Genomic DNA, 27852 nt, shown 5'->3' on the forward strand with positions numbered 1-27852 from the left:
TGCATTGGGTATATTTTTTTTCAAATTTGGGCCCCCATATAGTTTTTTTTTTATATTTTTATTTGGTTGAGTTGCCACAGCTATGAGTTGTCTACATACAAAAAATTAATATTTTATACCAAATAGGAAAAAAGTTTTAAAAAATACCATCCTCTCCCCTTAAAGAGTAGAAGGTTTTAGATTTTATTCTGAATATATTCTTGGACGTTTATTGGAGAAAAGGTTTCCTAAATTACCATTTTGGCCATTTTAAAATTACATTTTCTTGGGAAAGTTCTAGTTTTAGGTTCACTATAACCGAAGCAACAGTTCACTATAAACGGAAATATTAACATACTTTTTAATGGATGCGGGTTGGGATCAATGATTTAGGTTCACTATAGGCGAATGTTTATTATAACCGAGTTCACTATATCCAGAGTCCACTGTACTATGTAACGAACTTGTTGGATGATAAAAAAAAACACACACGCAAACACACACACAAATACAAAAAAACACACACACACACACACACACAAAAGCACCCACTCATATACATACACACACTCATGCTCTTATAACATAAATACACAGATCAGATTTGAATTAGTTATTAATTACTGCACGTACCATTACAAATACATGGGAGGGCAATGATCGATCCAGGAGTTCAGACAACTGAGGCTGTCTTATTGGAGTGTCGCTTCGATCAGAAATGGTAAGTTTCAAGCGAGGGAGGGCTACCAGTCCAGACAGCAGAGGATATAAATTGTAATCCAGTTTGTGAACAGATTCAGGCAATATACGTAGTTGCAGCTGTAACACAAGTTAACTTTCATTAAGTCCATTTTATCAACAGTAATCTCACTAGAGGTTTTGATTTATCTAGAGAAAATCAAACTCGAGTGGGATTTAATTGACTATTACACGATTAGAAGAAAGTATATAAAGATCAGAAGTAACAAAGTACTCCAATACAATAAAATATTAATTGGCTTACGAAAATACAACTGTCTTCAAATGTATTATTGTACCATCTCAACATTACGCTAGATGGCAGTAGTGTTTTATGATTATGTTTTCTTGTTATCAATTGTGCCAACTATGGAATCTTCATTGAACTCTGTGGACGGTTACTAGTCAAGAAGGCTTTGTTGATTCAGTTTCATTTTTATTAAAACATTTGCATTCCACTTAAATCATCTGGATCCCAGTAATCAACGTCACTTGACAGATGATTTTCAATAAATCTTAGTATTAAACAATCTCTGATACGTGACTATCCATAATATCATATAGCAGAAGCTATAACAAACATAACCTAAATAATATAAACAAGTGTTAGAAAAGTTTTAATTACGGATGATGAAATAACCAAGAAACGTTTTAATTAATGATGATGAAATAAAAAATAAACATGAATAATTTTAAAAGAAACAATTATTGAAAGTACAATTTTCAAATCTGAATGTTTTAGTGGTTGGTGGTTCAGTTGATGTTATATTGGACGTGTGCGTAAAAGAAGTGAACTCGTTGATGTACATGGTGTATCCCTCAACTTATTCAGGATTTCCGAATGGTGCTCTTCATATATGACCAGTGATCTTTATTAATTCTTGTTCTTGAATGCCAATGCGAGTCATATTTGAAAGTGCTGTGCATCGACTGGAGTGGTTTGTAATTTTCTGTTTTTTGAAGTCCAGACCAGTGCAGTTTGAAATGTTGGCAAACAAAGAAACAAATTCTAGGGTAGTGATAAAAATAAACAAATGCTAGGGACATGATAAAATTAAACAAATACTAGGGACGCGATAAAATTAAAGAAATGCTAGGGATGCGATAAAATTGTGCGATAAGCAGCCATGATTGGTTGAAAGACGTCCTTTCATACTGTTTTATTGGTCAAAAGTAGTGTGACGTAGTAAAAGTGTAATAGTCATGTAAATAAAGTCTAAATATGTACCTATACGGTAATTTTCTATTCAAATACTAAGGAGTTTTAAAAGGCAGTATTAATGTGACTCTGCGTAAGATATGTTACAAATTAATTTTACTTTAATTATATGACGAACTATTAATGGAATACATAAAGTAATCTTCCTCATCCTCATTATTCTTTAGGGATCTCTGAAGTAATTCTCAGGATTCAGGAAGCTCTGTACAACAATATTCTAACATTTTTCAATTCTAATCACCTACACCAGATGACAACTTTTTTTGCATCCCAATAAATTGCCAATAAGTAGGATTTAGTACTCTTGTTATGTTGTACTGTGCTGCAAAATGAATGAATGAATGAATGAATCAATAAATGAATTAATGAATAAATAAATAAATAAATATATATGAGCCGTTCAGAGCAGAAGTGGTGTAAGTCAAAAATGGGTAATAGGGTAAAGTAAACATTCTGTAAAATACAGCGCAAAATAGCAATTAATATGCATTTTATTTAAACTATTAGTAGTCAGTGGATAGCAAGAAGGACATATTAATTGCTACTTTGCGCTGTATTTTACAGAATTTTTACTTTAAACCTCATTACCCAATTTTGACTTACACCACTTTTGCTCTGAACGGCTCATATATATATATATATATATATATATATATATATATATATATATATATACCAGGTGTTACAGACCACTCATATCAGCCTTTTTTCTCGAAAACTATGTGATACTGGTCGTTCATAAAAACATTTTTATAACCAAAACCTATGTAAAGAATTGATTGATGGTAGTACCATTTCCGTAACAAACCGGAAGTAGGAGTACCTGTGGTCAACTTCGAAATTTCAAATGAGAACATAGGTCACTGACTGTACCTTTGGAAACCACTTTTAAAAAGAAACAACTTTTACTGAAACTTTTTTTTTCTAACTTTTACTGTTTACTCACAAAGCAACAAAAATGGTATCTTCTGAGAAATGCTGTGTGTTGTTTATGTACATACACTCTTCATAGTAAATGTTAAAAATGAACACTACCCTGTGCTAAACAATGTTCTGATCACCTCCTAACATCTGTGACTGCACTTCAGCACAGCTGAGAGACCCACAGGCTTCTCTAATTCTGTGTGTGTCACATCTTCTCTAGTACGTACTTGTTTATGGCCTGCAAACATGAAGGCATCACTTGCTTCCATGCTAAGTTCGAGCTCCAGTAAACGTGTTGTGTGATTATGGATGTGATATGACACAGCCATGGGAGTGCGCACCCAGCCATGAGCTGGGAGATTCATTTCAACATACAATGGCGCACTTTCTACTCGTACTGTTGGCATGGTAACACTACTACTAGTGACGAAACCTTTGCTTCCTTCCCTACAAAAAAAGGATGCAAAGTCGTAAATAAGTAAAATTGAGTATAATTAGTAGAATACACTATCAATGGATTCTAATAGTGAAGAGCCACTGAATGCTAAAATGACAACGAACTCAAATAATTAGACGACAAGTTTGCAAAGTTCCAAGGAATATTAGACACAATACATGAAAACTGTAATATTGTTGTTTTCAATGACAGTCATAGCTACTATCATTTTTGCTGGTACATTAGTGCTGATAGGCCAACAATTGAATGATTTTAGCATTACATGACTGATTGTTTAATAATAATAATAATAATAATAATAATAATAATAATAATAATAATAATAATAATGATTTATTTAACCTGGCAGAGTTAAGGCCATACGGCCTTCTCTAACACTCAACCAGGAGTAAAACTGCGTTACAAAAAAACACTACAAATTTACAAAGTACACTACAATTTTACACACAAAACTGAATAAGACAATAATAATAAAATGTAAACAACAAGTAAGTAGAAATCAGACATAATATAACATACAGAAAGAAAGAAAAAAGCATAATAAAATGTGAACAGCAGGTCAAAATAAATGAGACATACAAAGTATAAAGTATAAAAATATAAGACAATTATTGATAAAATTAATAATAATAATAATAATAATAATAATAATAATAATCATGATAATAATAATACTAATAGTAATAATAAAATAGTGCAGTACCGGTACAAAACATACAATGAATACAATATTTTTAAGTACACACAGTAAGGAAAATTATGATTATATATAGCTCAACTTATCACATTATAGATATACCATTATCGGAAAATATGAAAACAAAAATATAAAATAATTAGTAAGGTTATAACCACATGACCTGGCCTTGATTCTGGAAAATCACCAGTGTGCAACTTAATTACTTTCAACTAAATCACATTATTCAGAATAATCAGTGAAGTCAATTTAGGCTATGAGAGATCTAAAGATTTTCCTCGTTTAGAAGTTAAAGCAAACATTATGAGTGATTTCGTGCAAGATAGTGGAAATGATGGTTTTAGCAGCTGGATCCAAACACCCAAATCGTTTTATTAAACTTTTTTCTTTCATTGTTAAAAATAAGTATATCTTCTGAATAAGTAAATGACAAGGGAAATCACTCTCAAATTACTTCTCACAGTATTGCTCTCGGTCAGAATAAACAGAAAAATTACACACTTAGCGGATTCAAACCACTACATGATCATGATATGATTTAAAGAATGGCAGAAAATGTATCTGTGCGCCACAGCACATACACAACCTGCTGTCTTGTTCAAAGGAAGTTGTAGTGGCATCATTAGGGGGTAATCAGAGGTCTCTGATTGTAAGCACACAAACAACCTAATCATGGGCAGTACTAGTTAGTTTTCTTGTACAATACATGTCTTATATATGAATTAATAATCAGTTATTTCTAGTTAACTAACTGGTTACAAAATCAATGATAAAATCTTATGTTACTTAATCTGAGAATACATATATCTAATGTTCTGCTGTACAGTTATAGTGGTTCACTAAATTGGATGCTACACTGAAAATATTGACGTAATCTTCATGTTACTCTCAATATGAATTGTAAATTTTGATTTTATTAGAATTTTAAAATATTGTGGCACCCTGCTGGTGTCTGGTTGTCTCGGGAGTCGCGCGCGCGTCCGGCAGAAGGAAGGTCGCAGGAAGGCAAGGCTCGAGCTTTGGTGGGCACTGGTGGGGCATGATGCGAGGTGAGAAAGAAAACTACGAGACGCCAGCTGCGGTGTGAAGTGAGAGGGGAAGAAAAGCGACTGCGACTGAGCAGAGAAAGCAGGGGAAGCCTCTAGAAGTGCAATCCTCTCGACGTTTTGGAAAGCCACACGAACTGAAGATTCGAGAACGTATGATTTAATAAATAGAAGGAGGCTAGTGTGCGAGGAAGTCAGTCAGTTTAGTTTGTCAGCTGTGAGAGAGCTGGCTAGTCTTCAAGCAAGGTGAACCTGAGTTCGATGTGCAGTGAACTTGAGTAGGTCAGCAACTGTGGCAGTGTCCAGACGAGTGCAGCGTATCCGGAAGTCTTGGGTTCGAAGTGCAGTGAACTGTTATCTGGAAGGTTTGGGGTTCGATGTACCGTGAACTTGAGTGAGTGAGCTAGAAGAACTAGCCAAGGTGAACGAACTGTGAACTGAGAACTGACAGTTTTGTTTGTAAATAGTGCTTTGTGAACATTAGTTGAAATTAGGAGTACATTGGTGTTCTTCTCAATAATACATATGAATTGTCATTGTCGTTCGGTGGAGTGCACTAATGACTACTGTGTTGCTGTGAGTGGAATATTCATTGTTGACGGGTGTGTGATTAAAGTTAGAAATAAAAACCACATTATTGTTGAATTAAAAGTTACAATATGAATGTTATAATATTGTTTGTTACAGGGGGGGCAGTTGAAGGTGCAAGACATGTATAGTCATGTTAAAGTACACAAAACCACATCTCCAGTCAAGACATCGCAGGAGATCATGACAAGTGACAAACAACAATATTCTAAATAAATCTACCCTGAAACTACCTTCTCTATCTCGGTTCTCCCAAGACTTAACAAAACTAAAACCACATTATTTTGTGGAGAGCTGCTAGTCAACTGACTGAGTGAGATTTTAGTCTCTCTCTTTCATACATGGACTTTGGTTCCAATCACATTAAGAGGAGGACATTCGAGATAAAGATTAAGAATCAAAGTACTTGTCATTGAGAGCAAGGAAAAATTTTACCAACTTGTCTTTGTCACTGTACTGAGTGCAGTGAGTTGGAGGAATAAAATCTTATTAATCCCATCTGCAATGTTGCGGCTTTTCTTTGAATTTTAGGCTTGAATGCCAGAATTTTATTCATGACTGCATTACTATCTGTCTTGACTCTTAATATCAGTGTTAATAAAATATTTGTCGGATACAGGGGGGAGAGCCATTAATCCTTCCCATTGAAGGCTTTAAGGAACCAACCTGGACAAATACCCAATGTCCCATCCCTACCTTCCCGTGGTGCAGCTGTTAGTAAGCATAATTTTACAAGCTGAACTAAAGGGAGGGGCTACTAATCAATTAGCACTAGTCAGCTTGATGAGTTAATGACCGAATTCGGTATAATTTTTCTCTATTCATCTAATTCCCTCTTTACCCTTTCCTATCCAGCCCTCTGACTGAACTCTTACTTCCTTCGACCTTGATGGTGTTAGAGCATTCGAGGCCTAGGGGTTCATTTCACTTTCCTTCCTACCCTTCCTACTTTTCTATTCCTAGTGCTGACCTGCTATGGCACTAAAATCGTCCTCCAGTGGCTTAAGGAGGGAAAGATCTCCCAACTAGGTCTAGTAGACCCGTCGACCAACAGCAGGTGTGGTCCTCCAGACATTCTGGGGGTTATGTGTGGATGAAGTAGTCACCAAAACGTTAAAATATGGTGTTCACTTAAATCGGCTACAACTTGCCATTTAACTCTTTGAAAAATATTGGAGTGCAAGAGGTCAAATGACTTTATTGTCAAACGCCTGGCATTAGAAAACAACAACAACAAAATAAGAAATGCAGATGTAGGAAATAAGTTTCAAATAAATTAAATATATGAAAAATCTGTACAGTTAATTAGGAAGTTATTAAGCAACTGTGTATTTTATAATTATCGTTCAGCTTTCACAGAAATGCATGAAGATGCCTAAACTGTACACATAAATGTGGAAAAAGAATCGACATTGTGACAAACTAGGTTAAGTGTATTGAAGAGACATGGTATCTCTATGCGACAAGGCAACTTCACTGTGTTTCTTTTGAGAAATACAAGTGCTGGAATAACGAGACGACTTTAATTATGTTACCTCATTAACTGAGCACAGAACAAAAGGAACTAAAAATTTTTCAGGCTTCAAAAGAGGGCTCAATTAATTATTTTTTGATCACCTGTAAAATATCGTGAGAAATTCGCAGATTATTTAATAAGGATGGAAAATAGCAATTATCTAAACCAGCATGCTTTTAAAATGCAAAAAGTATGCGATATCTAGGGCATACTCAGAAAACAATGGAAAAATCTCTTTGAATAAAATTTACTAATTTCTCATTCACACCAAAGTTAAACCCATAATGCCTAAGGATCATCCATCATATGGGAATATTTATTATTTCTTTTAATAACTCCCGCCTCAGATATAGAATTCTCCAAATTGCCAGGCCACAAAAATTCAAAAGGATCACAGTTAATGTATTTGGAAAAATTATAAATCAACCAACTGTATCAACCTTTTCCACTTAAGTGTGTAGACCCCAAGAGCCACTGGTTGATCACTGGCTTCATTAACAGTAACACAGAACGCCTCTGCTCCTGTTTCTCCACTTTTGAGTCGTAATGATTGCAGCTGTGACTTCAACTTGGCATCTACAGAGTACACCTGCTGTGACTGAAATAAAGAAAATTAAGTTTATTTTCTTTACCATAATTCCTATACATATTATCATTCTTGCTAAGTGCTTACAGACGTTTTCATACGGATTTATAAAGGTTTGTATGTTACAACTCAGACAAGTAACTTTCAATTGAAGATCATTTTCACAAAACTCAACAAACGCCATTTAAAAAATTTTACAGGAAACGTTTTTTTTTTTTTTTTTTTTTCAGTTTACTCTCAGACTTTTGAAATAGTAATTCTGGGAGAAAAAAAATATATATATATAACGAAAGTTAAAAATTTCACAAAACTCAACATACCCACTTTTTTAAAAGCACATACCTTAAAATGTTTAATTATTTTTTATGCTCAACCATGCCGAAATGCAGTAATTATACACCTGGTAACAGTCCTTTAATGCATGTCATTAAAGTACACCTACTCATTAAAGTACAGGTCTTCAGCCAATCACAAGTCAGCTTTGTACCGTTATATCGATTATTCTCGGATATGCAATTGACAGACAATTAGCGAAAAGTCACGGAGGCTGGAAATCTAATACTGTCGCAGAAGGTTATGTTCTGTTACTATAATAATTAGCGTTAATTGTAAATAATATTCAAATAAATTCAATTTGTCATCTCGTTTTTCAATTCTAAATCAATTTCCAGGTTATATCAGACTAATGTTCATTCTTATTCTGTGCCAAGGTCAATGACATTCGGCCTCGTCTGCGCACATCTCACAATTCAGGTCAGTTCGCACATAACCATAAAAAGACCTAATTTTCAATACTTTCAAGTTAGAAATATGGTCGAGCATAAAAAGTCGTATGAAACTTGCCTATAATGGTAATTAAGATGCTCGTATGAAAATTATGAAACTCGCTTGTGCTCGTTTTATAAACAATCATACTTGCGTCTTAATTACTACCATTATAGGCTCGTTGCATAATGTACTATTATTCGCAGCTGGTAAAATCGATCAAAATCATTAATACGTACTTTAAAATAATGCTTAAATACTGCTGATTTAAAAAACAGTTGGTTAGAAGCTAACCCTTCAAGAGGGAACTACAGCGCAGCTCGTATATATATCCACAAGTAGGCTACCGAGGTCTGGCAATACCCCGGTTTTGCCCTAACTTCCAGTATGAGTAGATTGTATATATATATTTAATGTTAGTCTGTGCATAGTATGTGCAAGCGATAAAAGTTGTACAAGTGTTGCAAATTTTTTGTTATATATACAATATTTTCTTTCATAAGAATACCTAATTAATATAATTCTCTACTAAATGAAACTATGTTAAATGATCTAACCATATAATTAAATGTAGCCAAAAATAATTAAATAACAACTATAGAAATTTCTTTTTCCTACAAAACTAATTTAAATTAAACAAAGTGAAATTTATAAGCTTGTACTTGCTATTTGGAAAAAAAGAAATTGTACCAGAACAGGAGTCTAAAATTGTACCTATCTTTAAGATGGCGTAAACGAAAATTTAAGATATGGAGATGTTGAGTTTTGTGAAAACTCTCTACATTGAGGCATTCTTTTCAATGGAAAATGTTGCATTTTGTGGTATTATGAGCACTCCATTCGAAAAAAATGGCGTTTGTTGAGTTTTGTTAAAACGGTCCTCAATTGGTCTAGTGCCTTCTGTTTGCCAATGGATCTAATGTTGCAGGTTCAAACTTGGCAAAGGACAATGAAAATTTTTAGAAAGGAAAATCTTATGTGTGGCTCGCATTAGGAGAGGAAGTAAGTACATTGGGCTTGGCCTCATATGGTAGATTTACTGCATGAGAACCTTTCGTTCTAGAAGAAAGATTGGTAAGGGAATCAAATCCTTAGGCCAAGCATTATTCTGTTCTCAACTCTTTGCCACCATGATAATGAATATGGAGGCATCTAGTAAAGAGAATGGGAAGATGCTGATTCGAAATCCACAGGTCCAGAGCTTTACATGTGCAAAGATATTCTTCAATGAACAAGTACAAGATGCAAAAACAGAAATGTGTATCGATAAAGCTGAGACTAGTCAGTGAAACTAATGACGTAGTTATCAAATATTTGGCAATTAAAAAAAAAAACCAATGAACTAACATCTCAAATAACATTATTATGTTCCATGATTTCATTAAGTGTTAACACAAAAATTCCAGAATATCTGAAAACATTCCACTGTGGAAGAGAAAAATTAGAAGAAACTTTTAATTCTTTCTGGACAGGGACTTATAAAATACTTCTGCAGTCAGATGGAGAATAAATTACGTTTACATTTATTATTGTTGTCCTCAATGGCTTAATGTTCAGGTGCTTGCTCTGGTTCAATCCAGGAAGAGATCGATGGACTTTCGGACAGAAAAAAAAAATTCAAAGTGCAGCTTATAGAAAGTAAGGTTATAGGTTCTATGTCACAGAAATTTGTGGCATATAAAACAATCATACGACATTTTACTAATTATTATCGTAAGAAATATTCTTAAAATGACCACTGTTATCATCCACTATAATTCCCAATTTCAGCTGCAGATGGGAAATGTTAACTAACCACTGATGGCAATGTCTGCATTCCTAGTAGTTGCCTGCTCAGAATGTGTCTCTTGCTTTATTTAGCCACAGGTTTTTTCCCGCCCTTTCTAAACCCTTTGAGTTTACTCTACTCCCATGCCCATACTGAGCAAGTCTATCAATCCCAGTTTTCTCCATTATTATGATAATGTAAACACAACTAGAAGTCTTGGTGTGCCCTCCGGGCATAGTCACCTTTTACTAGTGGACCGATTGTGCTGGTTTTTGTTGCCTGCCTTTTGTTTTGAACATTCAAGCAACCTCTATAAAAGAAGAGACCAGTTCTACAGCATCCAGGGGCGGCTTGTCCATAAGAGCTGCGGAGCTGCAGCACTCCCTGCTTTGACAGGAAAATAATAATAATATTTGTTTTAATTTGTAGAAGAATTGTTACAGTTTTTATTGGTAAATTGCTTTATATTTCATCTGGCCGGGAATATGTACTATTATCTTATGCATAATCTTTTTGCGCGTCGACTGTATTGGAATTGACACTGCATTCAAAGTCGTCCTGGGATCTGCAGGGTGGGCAGCTCATAGAGAGTGTCTTGCTAGGTCAGGGGGTAGAGAGGTGAAGGGAAGCAGAGGGTAACTGCCACTGTTTAAAACCCATATTTCGCTGTAGTGGCTTGCAGAGCCAGGCCATAAGGGAAGATCTTTCCTCCACTCCCACATCACTATTGTAATACTACGTCAAATGGATTCTCTATTCCCTTGAAACTTAATGACAACAGTTTTATTTTCTCTTCACATACTTATTGTTGTAGAATCTTATCGAGTTAATATAACGAAATTAATATTCTTTTTTGCCTTATTATTACGTATATATCCAGCCTCCAGTAGAACCTTAGGATTTGCCTTAAATGATTGCACGAGTAGAATCCTTTTGATATAGCACGTAAAATACGAAAGATACTTCTTTTCCAGTTTTAGAACATTGTTGACCATCAGTATATCTGAGTGTTGCTTTGGTGTGATGTCTTAGTACCGTAACTTAACCAGTGCAAATGTGCAAGCATGAGTGTGTGTGAATTACAGAATATTAATTTTATTTTTCTCAACTTTTCCTCGCGGAGAAGATTGATGTAATGAAGTGAAATTACAGGGTCGTCCGTTACCCGACTTAAATCTTACTCAAGCTTCATCCAGCCGAAATAGTGCATATATGTAAGGAAGTATAACAATGAAATTTATGCTAAGCATTTGTGGTTATGTGGATGTGAACAAAAAAAAATTCTGTATTTTGTTTTCCTTGCCTCCTCTTCACTGGTGATACTGCATAGACTAGGAGTGGTGTGACAGATTTAGGACATTTGCCCCTAAAAATTAAAAAGCACGAATCTTCGCAATCTCACCTGAAAAATTTTGTTTCATTGGCTATGTTAGGAAAAACTAATATTTCTGCGCAACTAAGTGAAATGAACAAAACAAACATTCTGAAACATAATCAAGAAATGAGAAAAAATCGTGAAATTATTTTAAAAAATATTGATTGTATCAAATTTTGTGGCCAATATGAACTTCCCCTTAGGGGGACATGATGAAAAAACGATTTGAAGAACTCTGGTGTATTTCGTAAGTAATCTAAATGAGTCTCTCAAAAATCATTTGGAACATGCCACTGTTTAACGGTAATTCTAAAACAATTCAGGATGAACTGGTAGATTGCATGTTGAGTGTCTGCCGATTTGAAATTCAGACTGAAATCGATGGTATTAGTTTTTTTTAGCGATTATGGCAAATGATGCCACAGACATCTCCCAACTAAGTCAGGAAGTTTTGATTTTTTGATATGTAATGCATTTATTTTTGTCCTATACTTATTAGTAATGATATCAAGAAGTGAAATTTGTATGTACCAAAATCTACTGCAGCTCCCCCAATCCACAAGTTCACGAGCCGCCACTGACAGCATCACTGATTCCTTTCCAGGCATCAGGTTATACACGATTGCACTGCCGGTCACGAAAACCATTTATCTCCATTTTGTTTCTATGACTCACTCCCCATCATCCTCCAACTTGCTCCTGTTTTCTATTGCTCTCACAACTCCCTCCCAAGGAACCAATGGTCATTAATCTTATTATCAATTGAGGACGTAGCTGCAATAAAGGCCCATAGCCCCATAGGTCCTTTTTCCGGAGAATGTATAAATCGATTCTCTGTAGTTTCTTTGTTATACCCACGAAGTTTCGCTGAAAAGTTTTTAACAATAATGCTAGTAAACCTGTTTATTGTAATATATGTTATAGGTCCTTTATCTATAGAACATGTTCATACATGAAAAACTGCCCTCCAAGACTGGATCTTCAATCAGCGTCTCGAGTTCCACTGAAGAAAATAAAATTAAGTATGTTGGAATCTTATTTTTATATGTAAAAGAGGAAAACCGCTCATTTTATGAGTCTCTTTTCCAACCTTCTAATACTATGGAAGATGAAGAGGAAAGTGAAAGTGATAACAGAGATAAGCAGGGAAATCGTGTGGAAAATATGGTTGTGGAATGAACAAAAATAATGTCCTACCTTGTTTGATAAACTTCTGTTCCTTATTTTGTTTTGAAAACATTTTTAACTTTTCAAAATGTTCACGATTTGTTATTTTGTGTGGAAAAAATGTCATAAAGTCTAAATATTCATGATTCGTTATTTTCTTTTGAAAACATTTCTAACTTTTCGAAATGTTCGTTATTTGCTTTCAAGTTCTAAAAATTTTAATGAATATTATTAATAATATTGCTATATTTTATGTAAAAATATAAGTAATAATACCTTTTTATAAAGACTACACACAGCTTACATTTATTTTTTAATTGAAAGTACGTTCTCCAGAAAAAGGGTCCATAACATGCATTACTTGAATACATTATTCTTTAAATACATAACATTGGATTAAAAGGCTTCTAGCTGTTATATTTTGTAAAAAACACAATACTACTTATCCAGCAGTTTCATACTCATTGCTTAGTGCATTTAGTGCACTGCTTTAAAAATGTCAACCCAAATATCTCAGAACAGCATTTCGGAGTATGGGCCCTTATAGCAGCTACGTCCTCAATTAACCATATTTAAAACCAAAAGAAATAATTGCAACTGACCCTACCCTCAATACAAACACCCAGCCTTCTTCTTCATAAATGATTTCTTTTTCCTCTTACCATCTCCACTATGTGAGACGGATGCACAGGCAAACTCACGACAGTATTTAAAAACAGAAATGATATGAAAATTCCCTTGCAATACTTCAGCATTGTAAATGTTACGAGATTTTCAGCCTCACAGATATCTATGGGCAATATTCAATTGAATAATACTAACTGATTAGATGCACTAATAAAGTGAGATTTTTGAGAATATGAAGTTTTTGTACACTCCTGATATTAAAAAAATTGTTAACCCCATTCTCTTCTTGTTGTCATATCCCTTTATGATAATTTATGTATATGCCACTATGATATATACATGCATTAGAAAACTTCCTCCGCAGTGTAGAAAACAAAGTTTGTTTACCACTGATGCTTGGAATGTTGTTAATCCTCAGTAAAGGCCAGTCATCCTTGGCGTAATGTTCAGTGAAGGTTGGTCGACCTCAATCTGTGAGTCTCTGGACAGCTGACTGCTACTATCTCCTTTTCATACTTAACGGATTTTGTGCATTCTACTCACTGTGGAGGGAGTTTTCTAACACATCGTATAAGGGTATTACTATGTATAATTGTACATCAACACCTATCTTATAATTCAGAGGTATACATTTTAATTCTAATTTTCAGTGTTTTTAAATTGAAAATAACAGAATTGTACATTTGAAATAAAAAGAGATAGTGAAAAAGAAATTTGAACTTACCAGCTCTACTGAAGAATCTTCAATTTGAAGTGGAAATGGTGAGGCACAGTTTACGTGTGGCATGACTATGAATGGCTCTTTAGCAAATGTTTTTGCAATGGGTTCGAACTTGAGTGAGAAGAACTTTGCTGTTATGTCGAATGGTTTCACCACAGGCACATTAATCAATTCCTCCTTCAAACATGAATTCTCCACTCTCTGAGAATCTCTTTCAGTTGTCATCATATATGTTATCTGCAAATATCAGGTGAAATTCCGTTAATTTTTATATACATTGTAAACTTCACATTTTCCTTAAGTAAAAAAGAATAGACAATTTCAAAAGAATTAAAAATGTCTGTATTCTGTCTTGTCTCCCAATATATCGTTCTTAACTATTAAGGTACATAGCATTTTTCACCTTTATAAAGTGTTTTGTTTCAGGGTATAGACCGAAAATGAAACAAAAATTAATATTAAATGGAAAAACCTGGAAGCCAGATTCGCAAAACAAAAATTAGTTACTTTTTAGTTACTACAACTTAATAATAATTATTTATTATATATATGACTCAAATAATTAGAGAATGGAAACAATTGCCTCATGGATATATACAACTCAATAGACATTTACAACTAGATTCATTATTTTTTTCAGACAATTTAGCTGTGGTGGCATCCTCAGAAGATGAATTACAACGTTCAATTTTTAACTTGAACAAAATTGGAATTAAATATGATATGAAAATCAATAAAGAAAAAACTAAAATTATGGCCTTCTGCGGAAAATATCCTGTGCCTAGCAAAATATGTTTAGATTTAAAAATATTAGAAAGGATAAATTATTTTACATATCTCGGATACACATTATCTTTTTTTGATGAAAATTTCTAAATACACCAAAACAATGGGGATAATTAACACCATTATGAAACCTTCCCTAGTACAAAAGCATAGTCGAATTCGCCTTTACAAGACCTTGGCGAGACCTGTATTTTGTTACGGCAGTGAGGCATGGACATTGAGGAAGAAAGACGAAAGCAGAATAACGGCTAATGAAATGAAATTTATGAGATATACAGCGGGATATACGAAATGGGATCACAAACACAATGCTGATTTAATGGAAGAATTACAACTAGAACCTGTAATTAATCACGTAAAACAATATCAAAACAACTGGATAAATCATCTGCATCGCATGCATAGAGATAGAATCCCAAAAGTCATGCTCCAGTATTGTCCAAACGGGAAGAGATTTCTCGGTCGTCCAAAGAAGTCCTGGATTGAAAATTCAACTGTGAGATCGTAACAGGCCATTTGGCCTTATACTTGAAGGGAAGAAGAAGAAGAAAACTTAATAATTAGTCACAAGCATGATGAAAAAACATTAATCACATTTCAGTCTTCTTACGATCTGTCATCAGACTTGTTTCTATCTTCAGCTCAATGGATGCACAAGCAACTTCTCTCCCAGCTTTCTGACTGTACTAGATTCGCATATGTAATCACTATCTACCACCACAGCTCAGGCAGCGGCACCAAGATTAAATCAGTGAAGCAGAACAATATGCATAATTTCGTTACCCACTATTATTTGAGTCTTTTAAATTTGTTACATTTCCTTACTTTCGTTACCAATTGCTTAAATTAGTTATTTTTTTGTTATTTTCATTACCTGTAGACATTTTGTATTTGTTCAGTCATCTACAAGGTTTTCTGTTTTTCCCTCTTCAAATCACAAGTACCGAGTGCTTGCTAGTAGCATTATGCACCAATTTCTTGATATTTTCGTAGTCTCTTTCTATATTCTCTCTTTTCCCCACACTTTGTAATCTATTTTACTAAAGCCATCTCATACTAAATTCTTATACAAGATATATTTTATACTTGTATAAATCCTGTTCATTTTATTGTTCTTCCATTTTGATTTCTTACGATTTACTCTTTTCATTTTCAAAAGGCCATACAACTTGCATTGCTTCCATGTAATAGTCTGAACCGTAGTTTGGTCCTCTTTTCACTCTACTGTTTTGCATTTTCATTTTTGATTTTTGTATGACTATAAAATAACCAATATATAATAATCCTTCTTCTAAAGTTTACTGTTTGCACATTCATGTACATATTTATGTTCTCTGTAGACTGAAAACTCAAAAAAGTTTCATATCCATTGTTCAAGAATTAAAACAGAAAATCAATATCCCAAATTTAAAAGAAAACTTAAAAATTAAACCAAACCCTTTAACTCTATTAAATATAGAATATAATCTAAATTTAACAGAAGAAATACTGAAATCAGAAGTAAACACTGAAATACTAAAACAATTGTCTTTAGAGACAATTAATATTAGGTACCCTCCACAAAACTGGCTTCATTCATACACCGATGGATCCTTGATCTCCAGAGAACAAGGTGCCGGTGCAGGTGTTACGTGCTGTCTCTTCTCACTTTATAGATCTCTTGGATATGGAACAACAAGTTTTGATGGTGAAATCATTGCAATAAGTGAATGTCTCAGGAATCTTCTATGCCACATCAATAAATTTAGGAATGCAGTTATATTGTCAGACTCCAAAGCAGCTATTCTATCAATCGTCTCTAAACACACACCTTCATCTCAAACAGCAGAAATAACTGAAATGCTCTTTCAATTAATATCACTCAATAAAAGAATTGTATTCCAATGGATACCGTCCCATTGTGGAATCCTGGGAAACGAGAATGCAGATGCTTTAGCAAAGAAGGGCAGCACTGCTACTCACAGACCTGTTACTAAATCTACATATTACTCTGTGAAGAGATTTATTAAATCTACATACTTAGACTTCAACAAACAAAATTTGATAACTCAATCCCAAGGGAAAAAATGGAACTCTCTGCATTAAATACACAGTTAATTCCCGATTTACCACGAAAATCGTCTGTAGCTGCATTTAGATTGGCAACAGGCCATGATTGTTTGGCCAAACACCTGCATAGAATAGGAATATATCAGTCCCCTAACTGCCCATTGTGCAACTCAAACCAAGAAATGGATTCGGAACACCTCAAAATCTGTGCTTCAGTGGCTAGTCACGATAATATCTTTGAAAAATATTGGAGTGCAAGAGGTCAAATGACTTTATTGTCAAACGCCTGGCATTAGAAAACAACAAACAACAACATGTTCACAGATTCCATTTAATATCTTCTTCTTCTTCTGCCTGACAAGTGTTAGGCCACAAGGCCTGTTACGGTCTCACATAAAATTTTCACGCCATCTCTTAGCAGGAAGACCCACAGATCTTTGGCCATATGGTACATAATCATAAATGCCTTTGGGAGTCTACTATTACTCCTTCATTTCAAATGATGTTTCCAATTAAACTGATATTGAACAATGTAATCTAAAACTGGTTGAGTTTTTAGTTCCTTTAAAATTTCACAATTTCTTTTCAGATCCCACTTAGTATAGCCCTCTGTTCTTCGCATGAATCGCATTTCACAAGCCGTTATTCTGCTTTTATCTGCTTTCCTCAGTGTCCATGCTTCACTGCCATAGCTGAGCATCGGTCGTGCCAATGTGTTGTAGAGACGTATGCGGGTGTGTTTCTGAACCAAGGATGGTTCCATCACACTATTTATAATGCCCACAGCTCTTGTATATTTATTCATTTTCTGGATACGTCCAATTCTTCAAAAATGGAAAGATTGTAACCTAAATATGGGAAACTATTACATCTTTCTAATATTTTATTATCGAGACAAATTTTACTTTGTATTGGGTATTTCTCATAGAATGCCATAATTTTTGTTTCATCTGTTGAAATTTTCATATTGTATGTGGCTGCTACTTAATATCTTAAGATGATATTCCTTACAATGTCCTGAATTATTTACAGTATCTTCACCATACGTCGTCATCATCATCATCATCATCATTATCATCATCATCACATAATCATCATCATCAGGGCTAGGATTTTGATGACCTATAAATTAGCAATTATAAATTAGACATGCCCTAAAAACTATTAAAAATGGCCTAAAATAGATTTTATAGTGTGATTTTGGCATAGGAGGAAAAGAGGTTTTGTACTGTTTAATATTTAGACTTATTACATTTTCCATCAATCTTACCTAAATAATATAATTGTACAGACCCAAAAAAACATTTGGGCCACCTAAATTTTCCAAGTTCCAATTATAACATACTGTGTATGCTCAGTAAAAATTCAGGTGGCCCAAATTTTGTTTCTGGGTCTGTACATAAATTATTTTAGAGTAAAAGCAAGAAGAGCTTGCTACGGAAAGCTGCGCGAACTTCCGGAAACGTTCGGGTGCACTCGACCTTGCTTTGATTCGACTGGCAAACTGTCGTCAGTTCTCAGTCGTCTGCGTTGTGTAACTTGATATTTCGAGTGAGATTTATCACAGCACATGTAACGTAACCTAAACCTAGTTGCAGAGTAACTAATAACATAACATTGTTGAAAATACAGAAGCACGAATTCTTTTACATATAAAATCACTGAATGAAATTACGAAGATGTTATAAGAAATATGTGATCGTGTAATAATTGATATTTGACATTGTAATAAAATACTAATAACTAAGACTATGTGATTTTATTAAAATGTTCCGATAACTAGCGTGATACTATAGTCGATTTATTCTAATCTGTATATACTCCTTACGTTATGAGCGGAGCCTGTTTCGTTTTTCATACATTTATAAACGTTATAAATAATTCCCTAGTTTGACTGTGTAACGTTTCATTAGCACTTCCTAATTTAGAGCCAACAGGGGGCATTGTTAAGTACATAGAATGTTATACAGAACTCTGTTATTTTACAAACACACTTTGAACTATATAAAAATCCTGATATGAGGCATAAAACGCAGAATATGTAATGCATACGCTGGCTTCTACCCACTCTGCACAATACATTTTATGATACGAACAGCTCAAGACCGCACTTTCGAATGCACCCTGTAATCAGCATTACGTGATTCATAGCAGCCCTGTAACGAGCATGACGGCACGAGGACCGAATATCGTTCTCTGCGCATCAGCGCAAGCTTTCTTTGCACTTCCTCTACCTGATGTAGTTTCTATTATTCTTCATTAACTTTCAATTTCACTTACTGAGTTACAGTATACAAAAATACTTTACATAAGTTTTTAAAATTGAAACTCTGCTAATTGTCAGCTAACAGAGCCTTATATGAAGAAAATATTCTTGCACTCTGAATTTAACAGACCACCTTTCAGCCTGCAGAACATAATACTAACAACGAGTTTAGAAACATGGATTCTTCTCTTACAACTTTTACTTATTCCCCTCTAAACACTCTCATTGAAATATGTAGCCTGTGGGGGTGGCTGTCTGACCGTCACCGTAGAGAGGAATACCTGGGATAGAGCAAGATGGCAAGAACATCTTTCCCTTCCAAATGAACAAGCCAACTTAAACCTCTTGCACAATAGAAGAAACTGACATGACAATATACAATAACAGAAAAGAATGGGAAAATCCAGAATTTGAGAACAGTGAAGAAATTCATGAGTAGAAACTCATAGGTAGTAGCACTAATACAAGGAATACAAAAGATTGGCATGCAGGAGAAGGTCTTGAAACTTAGAGAATTGGTTTGGAAGTAAATCCCGAAAAGACAAAGTATATGATTATATCTCGTGACCAGAATATTGTACAAAATGGAAACATAAAAATTGAAGATTTATCCTTCGAAGAGGTGGTAAAATTAAAATATCTTGGAGCAATAGTAACAGATATAAATGACGCAAGGGAGGAAATTAAACGCAGAATAAATATGGGAAATGCCTGTTATTATTTGGATGAGAAGCTTTTGTCATCTAGTCTGCTGCCAAAAAATCTGAAAGTCAGAATTTATAAAACAGTTATATTAACAATTGCTCTGTATGGTTGTGAAACTTGGACTCTCACTTTGAGAGAGGAACAGAGATTAAGGGTGTTTGAGAATAAGGTTCTTAGGAAAATATTTGGGGCTGAGAGGGATGAAGTTACAGGAGAATGGAGAAAGTTACACAACGCAGAACTGCAAGCATTGTATTCTTCACCTGACATATTAGGAACATTAAATCCAGATGTTTGAGATGGGCAGGGCATGTAGCACGTATGGGCGAATCCAGACAAGCACATAGTGTGTTAGTTGGGAGACCAGAGGGAAAAAGACCTTTGGGGAGGCCGAGACGTAGATGGGAGGAAAATATTAAAATGGATTTGAAGGAGGTGGGATAAGATGATAGAGACTGGATTAATTTTGCACAGGATAGGGACTGATGGCAGGCTTACGTGAGGGTGGCAATGAAACTGCGGGTTCCTTAAAAGCCATTTGTAAGTAAGTAAGTAAGTAATTATACTTTTATTGGTCTCGCCAAAGTTTCATCAATTTTGAGCTGAATATGTTTTTGCAATAGGGAGCACTTAAAAGTTGAATTTTTTATTCCTGTAATCTTCATAAATTTTAATACTTTCTTAAATAATCTTTTTCTTCAACTTTACAATATTTCACAGCCTACTAATCTACTGATGGATCCTCGCTGATGTGCCAGAAAGATTGAGCTGATTGGTCACTCTCAAAAAACAGCAGACAAGAGATTAAGAGAAGACACAAAATGATGATCCAGTTAACTCAACGAGAGTCATTGTTTGAACAATGAGAGATAACTGGAACGACACAGAGGACACCTGCAGGAGAGGAAATAAAACTGAGACAATGTTATAGAACGATATATAGTGTCAGTTCAAATGCTGCACTGTCAAAATAAAACAAAAGTGAAGTCATTCCAAGATGACGATGACGATGATGGTGATGGTGATGGTGATGATGATGATGATGATGATGATGATGATGATGATAATGATGATGATGATGAGGACGACAACGACGTTGCTGCAAAATTCAATTCAAAAAGCTATTTCTGCAGAATACAAGTAATTACTTTCATATAAAAATTATGTATTTGTTAATATTTATTCACCTTGACAACAATATTCCGATTTCCAACACGATGAGCTCGCAGATGAAAACATTTCTCCTTACTTGTATTTTTCTCTAAATCAGCAACAGACAAGAGTAATGGAAGTGGTACGGATTCTCCAGTTACATTTTCACATAGTTGTGCTGAAAAGAAAAAAAATACGTTCAGTATCTGTTAATTTCATGAATAAAATCATAATTACTGACATATACAATGAACAGAAATTAATTAATGAGATATTACTGGGAAGACTAGACACGAGCTAACCACACACAAAAGGGAAGGCTCTTCCTTCCGTTATCTGCTACAGAGATGTGTAATAATCATGGTCTATGCGCATACCATGTTTGGCTCAGGTCTCACTAAACACACCCTTCTGACAGCTTTTACAGAGGAGATGGTGTCATCATAGTCTAACAGTGCATATCAATGTTTTGTTCATATCTTATCTTCCCTATAATGTAACAGCTAGACTGAAATGAGAGAGTTAAACTTATTTCGCAAATAAGATATAGCTATCATCTTTATAAAAAATAAACAGCTACCCTGTTCATTACGTCACTTTTTTTTTCCTCTCTATTTCCCAACCTACCAAGTTCATGTTAGCAGCAAGTATTTTATAGAGTGCTTTCCGAGTCAGAAAGCTTCTGTTTAGAGAAATTTCATATTTGAGGTGTAATTCTGTAGATGACAATAACTGAAGATCTTAATTGGAGAACAAGTTCAGTCTATTTTGTAAAAATTTCAGGAGAGCAAGAAAACTGTAACACGAAATTTACTTCTGTATGTACTTTTTACATGTTGCAGGCTGCTTCGAGTATGATATATGTCTATTATGAATACAAGAACAAAATATAAACATTGCAGAGAGTATATTATTAGGAGATACAATTTTCAATCATAACCAGAACCAGTTTGGATAAAAAGATGATGGAGACGGAGAAAAGGTGAAGAAGAGGAACTGAGAAGGAAAAAAAGAGGAAAATGGAAAAGAAAAGAAAAAGATGATGTAGAAACTAGTAGAAATATGGAGGAAGAGGAGAAAAGGCAGTAAAGATTAAAATGAGAAGAAAGAGAATGAGAAAAAGAAGAAGAAAGTAAAGAAGGAGAATGAGGAGGAGGAGAAGGCAGGAGAAGGGAGAGGACCAGGAGAATGGAATAAATATTTTACTTACTCTCACGACAATGAAAATTTCAGTATAATAGTTCTTAATAACACAAACTTACTTACTCAAGACAAAAGAATTTAATTGGTTACTAATGAATTCAATGATTAAGTATTTTTATTAGTGATGTGGGATTTAATCGATTAATCGATCAATTTCTGTTGTAAGATAATCGATCAAAAATATTTAATTGAATAATCGAGTCAATTAAAATTAATCGGTTGTAGTTCATATTAATTATTATTTTGTTAATTCAAGTCATACTAAAAATTCCAACAATATTTCTCTCTCGGAAATTGCTTACTTAAAAGCACAATAGTACTGTTATTTTCTAACTGTAAACCAGGTAGTGTAGGGAAAATCTTTGCGCAAGCACTTTAGAAAGATATGGAGATATGTGGACAGTGACCTAGTCTACCTCTATTGAAAGTTGAAACACAATGCGAAACCCTTATTAAGTTTCATGGCTTTCCAAGAAAACTTCCATCTTGTTTTCAGCTCATCTTCCTAGCATATGAAATACATACTTTTCTGTGATTCATCTCCCTCATCCCCTATAAAATAGCCATGTCTACACTGTGCAAGTGAGAGCATAACTACATTCTTCTCTTTATAAAATCTGGTAATTCGATTACAATAGGGGCCAATCTTCTGTTTCAAATGCTGTAGGCCTACTTTTGCAGTTGCAGTTTCTGTACTGAGTTTGTATATGAAGGTTGTGTGTTTAGCTTGATAAAGAAAAAGAATCAGTTTTCTGTGGTTTATGAAAAGTGTAAACTCCATTATGTCATATGAGATTTTGAGAGGTACTCAGTGAAACATTTGGATTTAAATTGAATGATCGTGGAGAAGTGCTTCGCAGAAAAAAAAGTTTTTTCGTGTTTAGTGATGCAGGAAACATTGTTACTAAACGTAGAGCGGCACTTAATTCAGAGCATGTGAATGCACTCACATGTTTAAAATCATGGATGAAGCAGTATTAACTAGGTGAGTCTTCATACATTTTGTAATTTATGTTTGTCTCAAAAATTCCCGGAGAAATTGACACAATAAATGATAAGCCTCATAATAAATATGTTAGTAAGTAATTAAAATAGTTGTTTTGTAATATAACGATACAATATATACAGATATACAACATTTAATACTTATGCTTATCACCGAACACAAGTTAAATTTAACAATAATTGTGTATTACAGTATATTAAAACATTTTTTCAACTCGATTAAATTCAAATAGGTAATCGATTAAATATTTTGATCGATCAACAGCACTAATTTTTATATTTGTAATAGGAACATAAAATTGAGAAATGTGATAGCTTACTGGCTTGTTCAATACTGGGTTCATCTCCACTTGTCTGTAAGTTAACATTAATAGAAATTCCTGTAACTTTTTGATCTTCGGCATTCTCTAGAAACAGTCTGATAGGATACCATTCCCCGAGAAGAGCAGGAGAATCATGAATGACTTCTAATTTTAGTTTCGAGTCTCGTGAAGTTATCTCAGCAGTTGCAAGTGGACTCACATTATCGAAGTCTGGCATATTTTGTGGTGATGGCCTGTAACATACAAGTTTTCTGATGTTGGAACATTACATTTACTTGAATCAGAAAATGAAGCAAAACCAAACGGGTCAAGAAATGCTAGAAAGTTAAAGGTAAATGCAACCACAGTGAATTTTTAATTAACAACTGTTTAAGTTTCAAACAAATTCTTTATCAGTATTAAAAACACTGAATTACTCAACTTAATAGGCGTACGTCATTTTATGAATTAAAATACACACATCAATATTGTCTAAGGAACAGACGATTTTATTAATAAAATTCTTTCCAAACCCAAATAAATACTAAGCATTGGGCACACATAAGTGAGTTATTAATTTATGTATGCACTAGACACCATAGCAATCAGTGTTTTGTTTTATTTACATTATTACATTGGATGTTCATCCTCCTCAAGTCTTGACACTGAATTGCTAGCTATTGATGCTGCTCTTCAGTGTGTTACTCAAATTTCTGATAAATCTATTTGCATACTTACTGACTCCAAGGGGGCTATATTTAATATAATTAAATATGTCATCATCATCATCATCATCATCATCATCATCATCATCATCTTCGCTTCATGGTTTAGGCTTAGTGCCTGTTCCGTCTTCACATTTTATTCAGTTCCACCTCTTCCTAGGACGTCCGACATCTCTTTTGCCTTTAGGTTGGTATTGTTGTATCAGTGCTGGAATTCTTTCATTATCCATTCGAGACAGGTGTTCTTTCCACTTTTCTTTATAATCTTCAACTTTATCGTTTATGTTGTATATATTTAATTCTTTATGGATATCCTCATTTCTTATCAGATCCCTTCTTGTACATCCCTTTACTCTGCGAAGAAACCTCATCTCTGCAGCCTGTAATTTACTTTTATCTCGTTCTTCAATTATCCATGATTTGCTTCCATATGTCAACACAGGTACTGCCATAGTTTTATAGAACTTTAGTTTTCTTTCTTTTCTAGTTTTATTTTTTAGTGTTCTATTTATTGTTCCGCATATCCACTGAAATTTGCTTATTTTGTTGTCAATATCTCTATCTACATCATAAGTTATGTTACAACCTAAATAATCAAAATGAGATACTTGTTCTATGGGCTTATTATCAACTATTATTTTTGTACGAATTGGAAATTTACCACTGTGGGCCATTACTTTAGTTTTATGAGTTGATATGCTCAAATTATAGTCTTCTTTTCCTAGTAGGTGTAGTTTGTGAATGGCATATTGCAATTTTTCTTCACTGTCTTGTATTAATGTTACATCATCGGCAAACATTAGAATATTTAAAAATGTATCTTTACTAATCTTTATACCTGGATTCACCTCCATTTTCCATTTTTTAATTAAGTCATCTAGATATATGTTGAAGAGACTAGGTGATAGGCTACAACCTTGTCTGAGTCCTTGATTTATTCTTATTTCTTCTGTTTTCGATGTTCCTGTGTTTATTATTATCTTTGTATCTGTGGAGAGGCATTTTACTATTTCTATCAAATGTGGAGGATATTATACATTATTTTCCATAATTTGGATCGTTCTACACAATCAAAAGCTTTATCGAAGTCAACGAAAGCTATGTGCGTTTCTAGATTGACTTCTCGTCGTTTCTCTAAAATTCTCTTTATACTAAAAATATTTCACTGCATGAGCGCCCTTTTCTAAAACCCATCTGCTCTTCTTCTAGATTCACAATTAAATATGTACAGTATCAAACTTATACGCACATAGAATTATTCCAATTCAGAAACAACTAAGTAAACTAAAAAAACTCCAAAAGGAAATAATACTTCAATGGATACCTAGTTATTGTTGTATGCCTGGAAACGAGAAAGTCGATAATATTGCAAAACAGGCAACATATCTGCAACCAAGACCTCTTCAAGTGATATCTCTATCCAGTGCTTTTGCTTGAGTAAAGTCTCATTTTATAAACCTATGGCTCAACAATTGGCTCTCTTCTGACAAAGGAAAAATTTTACAGTCTGTACAAAAGAGACCAAATGACCTGGAAATGTATAAAAACTTGCCCAGACATGTTCAAACATTTTTAACAAAAGCTAGAACAGGTCACATTGTCACACAATTGTACCTACACCGATTTCACATTTCTGATAATCCTACTTGTCATTCTTCTATACTGTCCATCCATAAACCACAAATTAAGTAAATTAAAATCATCAGTACCAGTTGCAGAAGACACAGCCCTGCAGTATATATTGATCACACCCCACCTCTGGCTACTAGCTATAGGCATTTATAATGAACACCGATCAAAATACCCCTCATTTCTCGTGAAAAACAACAACTGAATAGACTACAGAGGAATATAGTGGAGTTTATGTTGTCAGCAAACACCTGGATACATTAAGAAGATTGATTGACTGATTATTACTTTGGAATTTCTTATTTAGTGCGTCAGATAGGGTGATTAGTTTATTTGTAACGGAGATTTCGGGTAACTTCAACAATGTAAAACATTAAAAAATAGTATAAATGAATGCTCAATGTCGTCATTTAAGTCGCGATGACATGTTCAGAGCAACTGGTATAATTGAAAATGCTGGAACAGAAGCTGACGCAGCGAGGGCTCTGAATACTGGAAGAGGCGAAATATCCAGACTGTGGAGTCGATATGGTGAATTTGGTAGTCAAAAAGAGCAACATCCAGGTAAACTGAGAGTTACAACTGCTGTACAAGATAGATTTCTGTGCCTAAGAGCCTTGAGAGAAAGGACTTCAACTGTAAACATGTTAAGAAGTGCTTTGTAGAATGTTGGGAATGTGGTTGTATCAACCCAGACCATTAGGAACAGATTGCAAGAGAGAGGTCTTAATGCCCGTCACCCATTGAGGTGTCCAGCTATTCGACGTGGTAATCGAGAATCTCGTGTTTTGTGATGTCAGCAACATGAAGATTGGACAGATGATCAACAGGGTCAAGTTCTCTTAACTGATGAATCATGCTTCGTTCTACATCCAGATTCCAGAAGAATACGCATATGGAGGCAGCCAGGTCAAACTGAAAGACTAAGATATGTACAGGAAATTCATAAATTCCATGATATAGAAAGGAATAATGGCATACAGAAAGACTGACCTCGTTTTAGTTTAAGGAACACTAAGGAACATTAAAGAGATATTGCAGCCTGTAGTCTTTCCCATCACTGAAGAAATTGGTCCTGAATTCCTTCTAATGCACGACAATGCAACTGCACATGTTGCCAGAACAACAACACAATGGCTGGGAAGACACAATATTCAAGTTCTAGGGTGGCCTGCTTAGTCCCCGGATCTTAATCCAATCGAGAATTTGTGGAATAACTTTCAAAAAAGAATTCTAGAGGATATTGAAAACATTGAAACTCTCGATCAGCTGTTCGCACATCTCCAAATTCACTGACAGAACATTGGTCAAGATGAAATCTTTCATCTCATATCTTCAATGCCAAGAAGGTGTCGAGCAGTACTGAATGCAAGAGGTAGTGCTACTCGTTATTAATGACAAAAGTTTTGTGTGAATGCGAGAAAAACAGCAATATTGTAAAGATTTCAAACCACTGAGATTTTAAAACTTTAATCTTTTCATTCTGAGAATAGGTTATGCGTGTTTTTAACATTATTACACACTTTCATACCCTGTAGAATGTTTTTCTATACATAAATAATACATAATAATATTTGCATGTCATGTAGTAAGTTTCTTCTTTGAGAATTAAATGAAAAATACTGTGTTCCTTAGAGAATTTTTTATATGTGTATAACAAAATATCATAGTAATAACAGCATTTTCTTTACTTATTATGTATGTGGTTCCCTATTTAAATAATTTAATATTTATTTTAAATACTAATGCTCAGAGATAATAAGATAAGTAAAATTGTACTCGTACTTATTATTTATGGTTCCTTTTCAATTACAGAGCTATTTGGAGATGGTAAAATGGGAGTTGTAATTTTAATTC

At 34.2% G+C, this 27852-nt stretch overlaps 1 protein-coding gene across 5 annotated transcripts in view; it reads right to left on the minus strand.

Annotated features, from left to right (window-relative positions):
• Nucleotides 1-27852, minus strand: part of gry (trafficking protein particle complex subunit 11 gry) — a 107273-nt gene that overhangs the window by 13377 nt on the left and 66044 nt on the right. For all 5 annotated transcript variants that reach the window (XM_069813055.1, XM_069813053.1, XM_069813054.1 and 2 more), the window contains exons 14-19: nucleotides 23660-23895; nucleotides 21167-21309; nucleotides 14177-14410; nucleotides 7605-7762; nucleotides 3088-3307; nucleotides 613-798 (exon numbers count right to left, since the gene is read on the minus strand). In XM_069813055.1, the coding sequence (XP_069669156.1) occupies nucleotides 613-798; nucleotides 3088-3307; nucleotides 7605-7762; nucleotides 14177-14410; nucleotides 21167-21309; nucleotides 23660-23895 (1177 nt within the window). The remainder of the gene's footprint in view (nucleotides 1-612; nucleotides 799-3087; nucleotides 3308-7604; nucleotides 7763-14176; nucleotides 14411-21166; nucleotides 21310-23659; nucleotides 23896-27852) is intronic.

Source organism: Periplaneta americana, chromosome 16 (assembly GCF_040183065.1).
Source record: "Periplaneta americana isolate PAMFEO1 chromosome 16, P.americana_PAMFEO1_priV1, whole genome shotgun sequence".
NCBI classification, from domain to species: Eukaryota; Metazoa; Arthropoda; class Insecta; order Blattodea; family Blattidae; genus Periplaneta; species Periplaneta americana.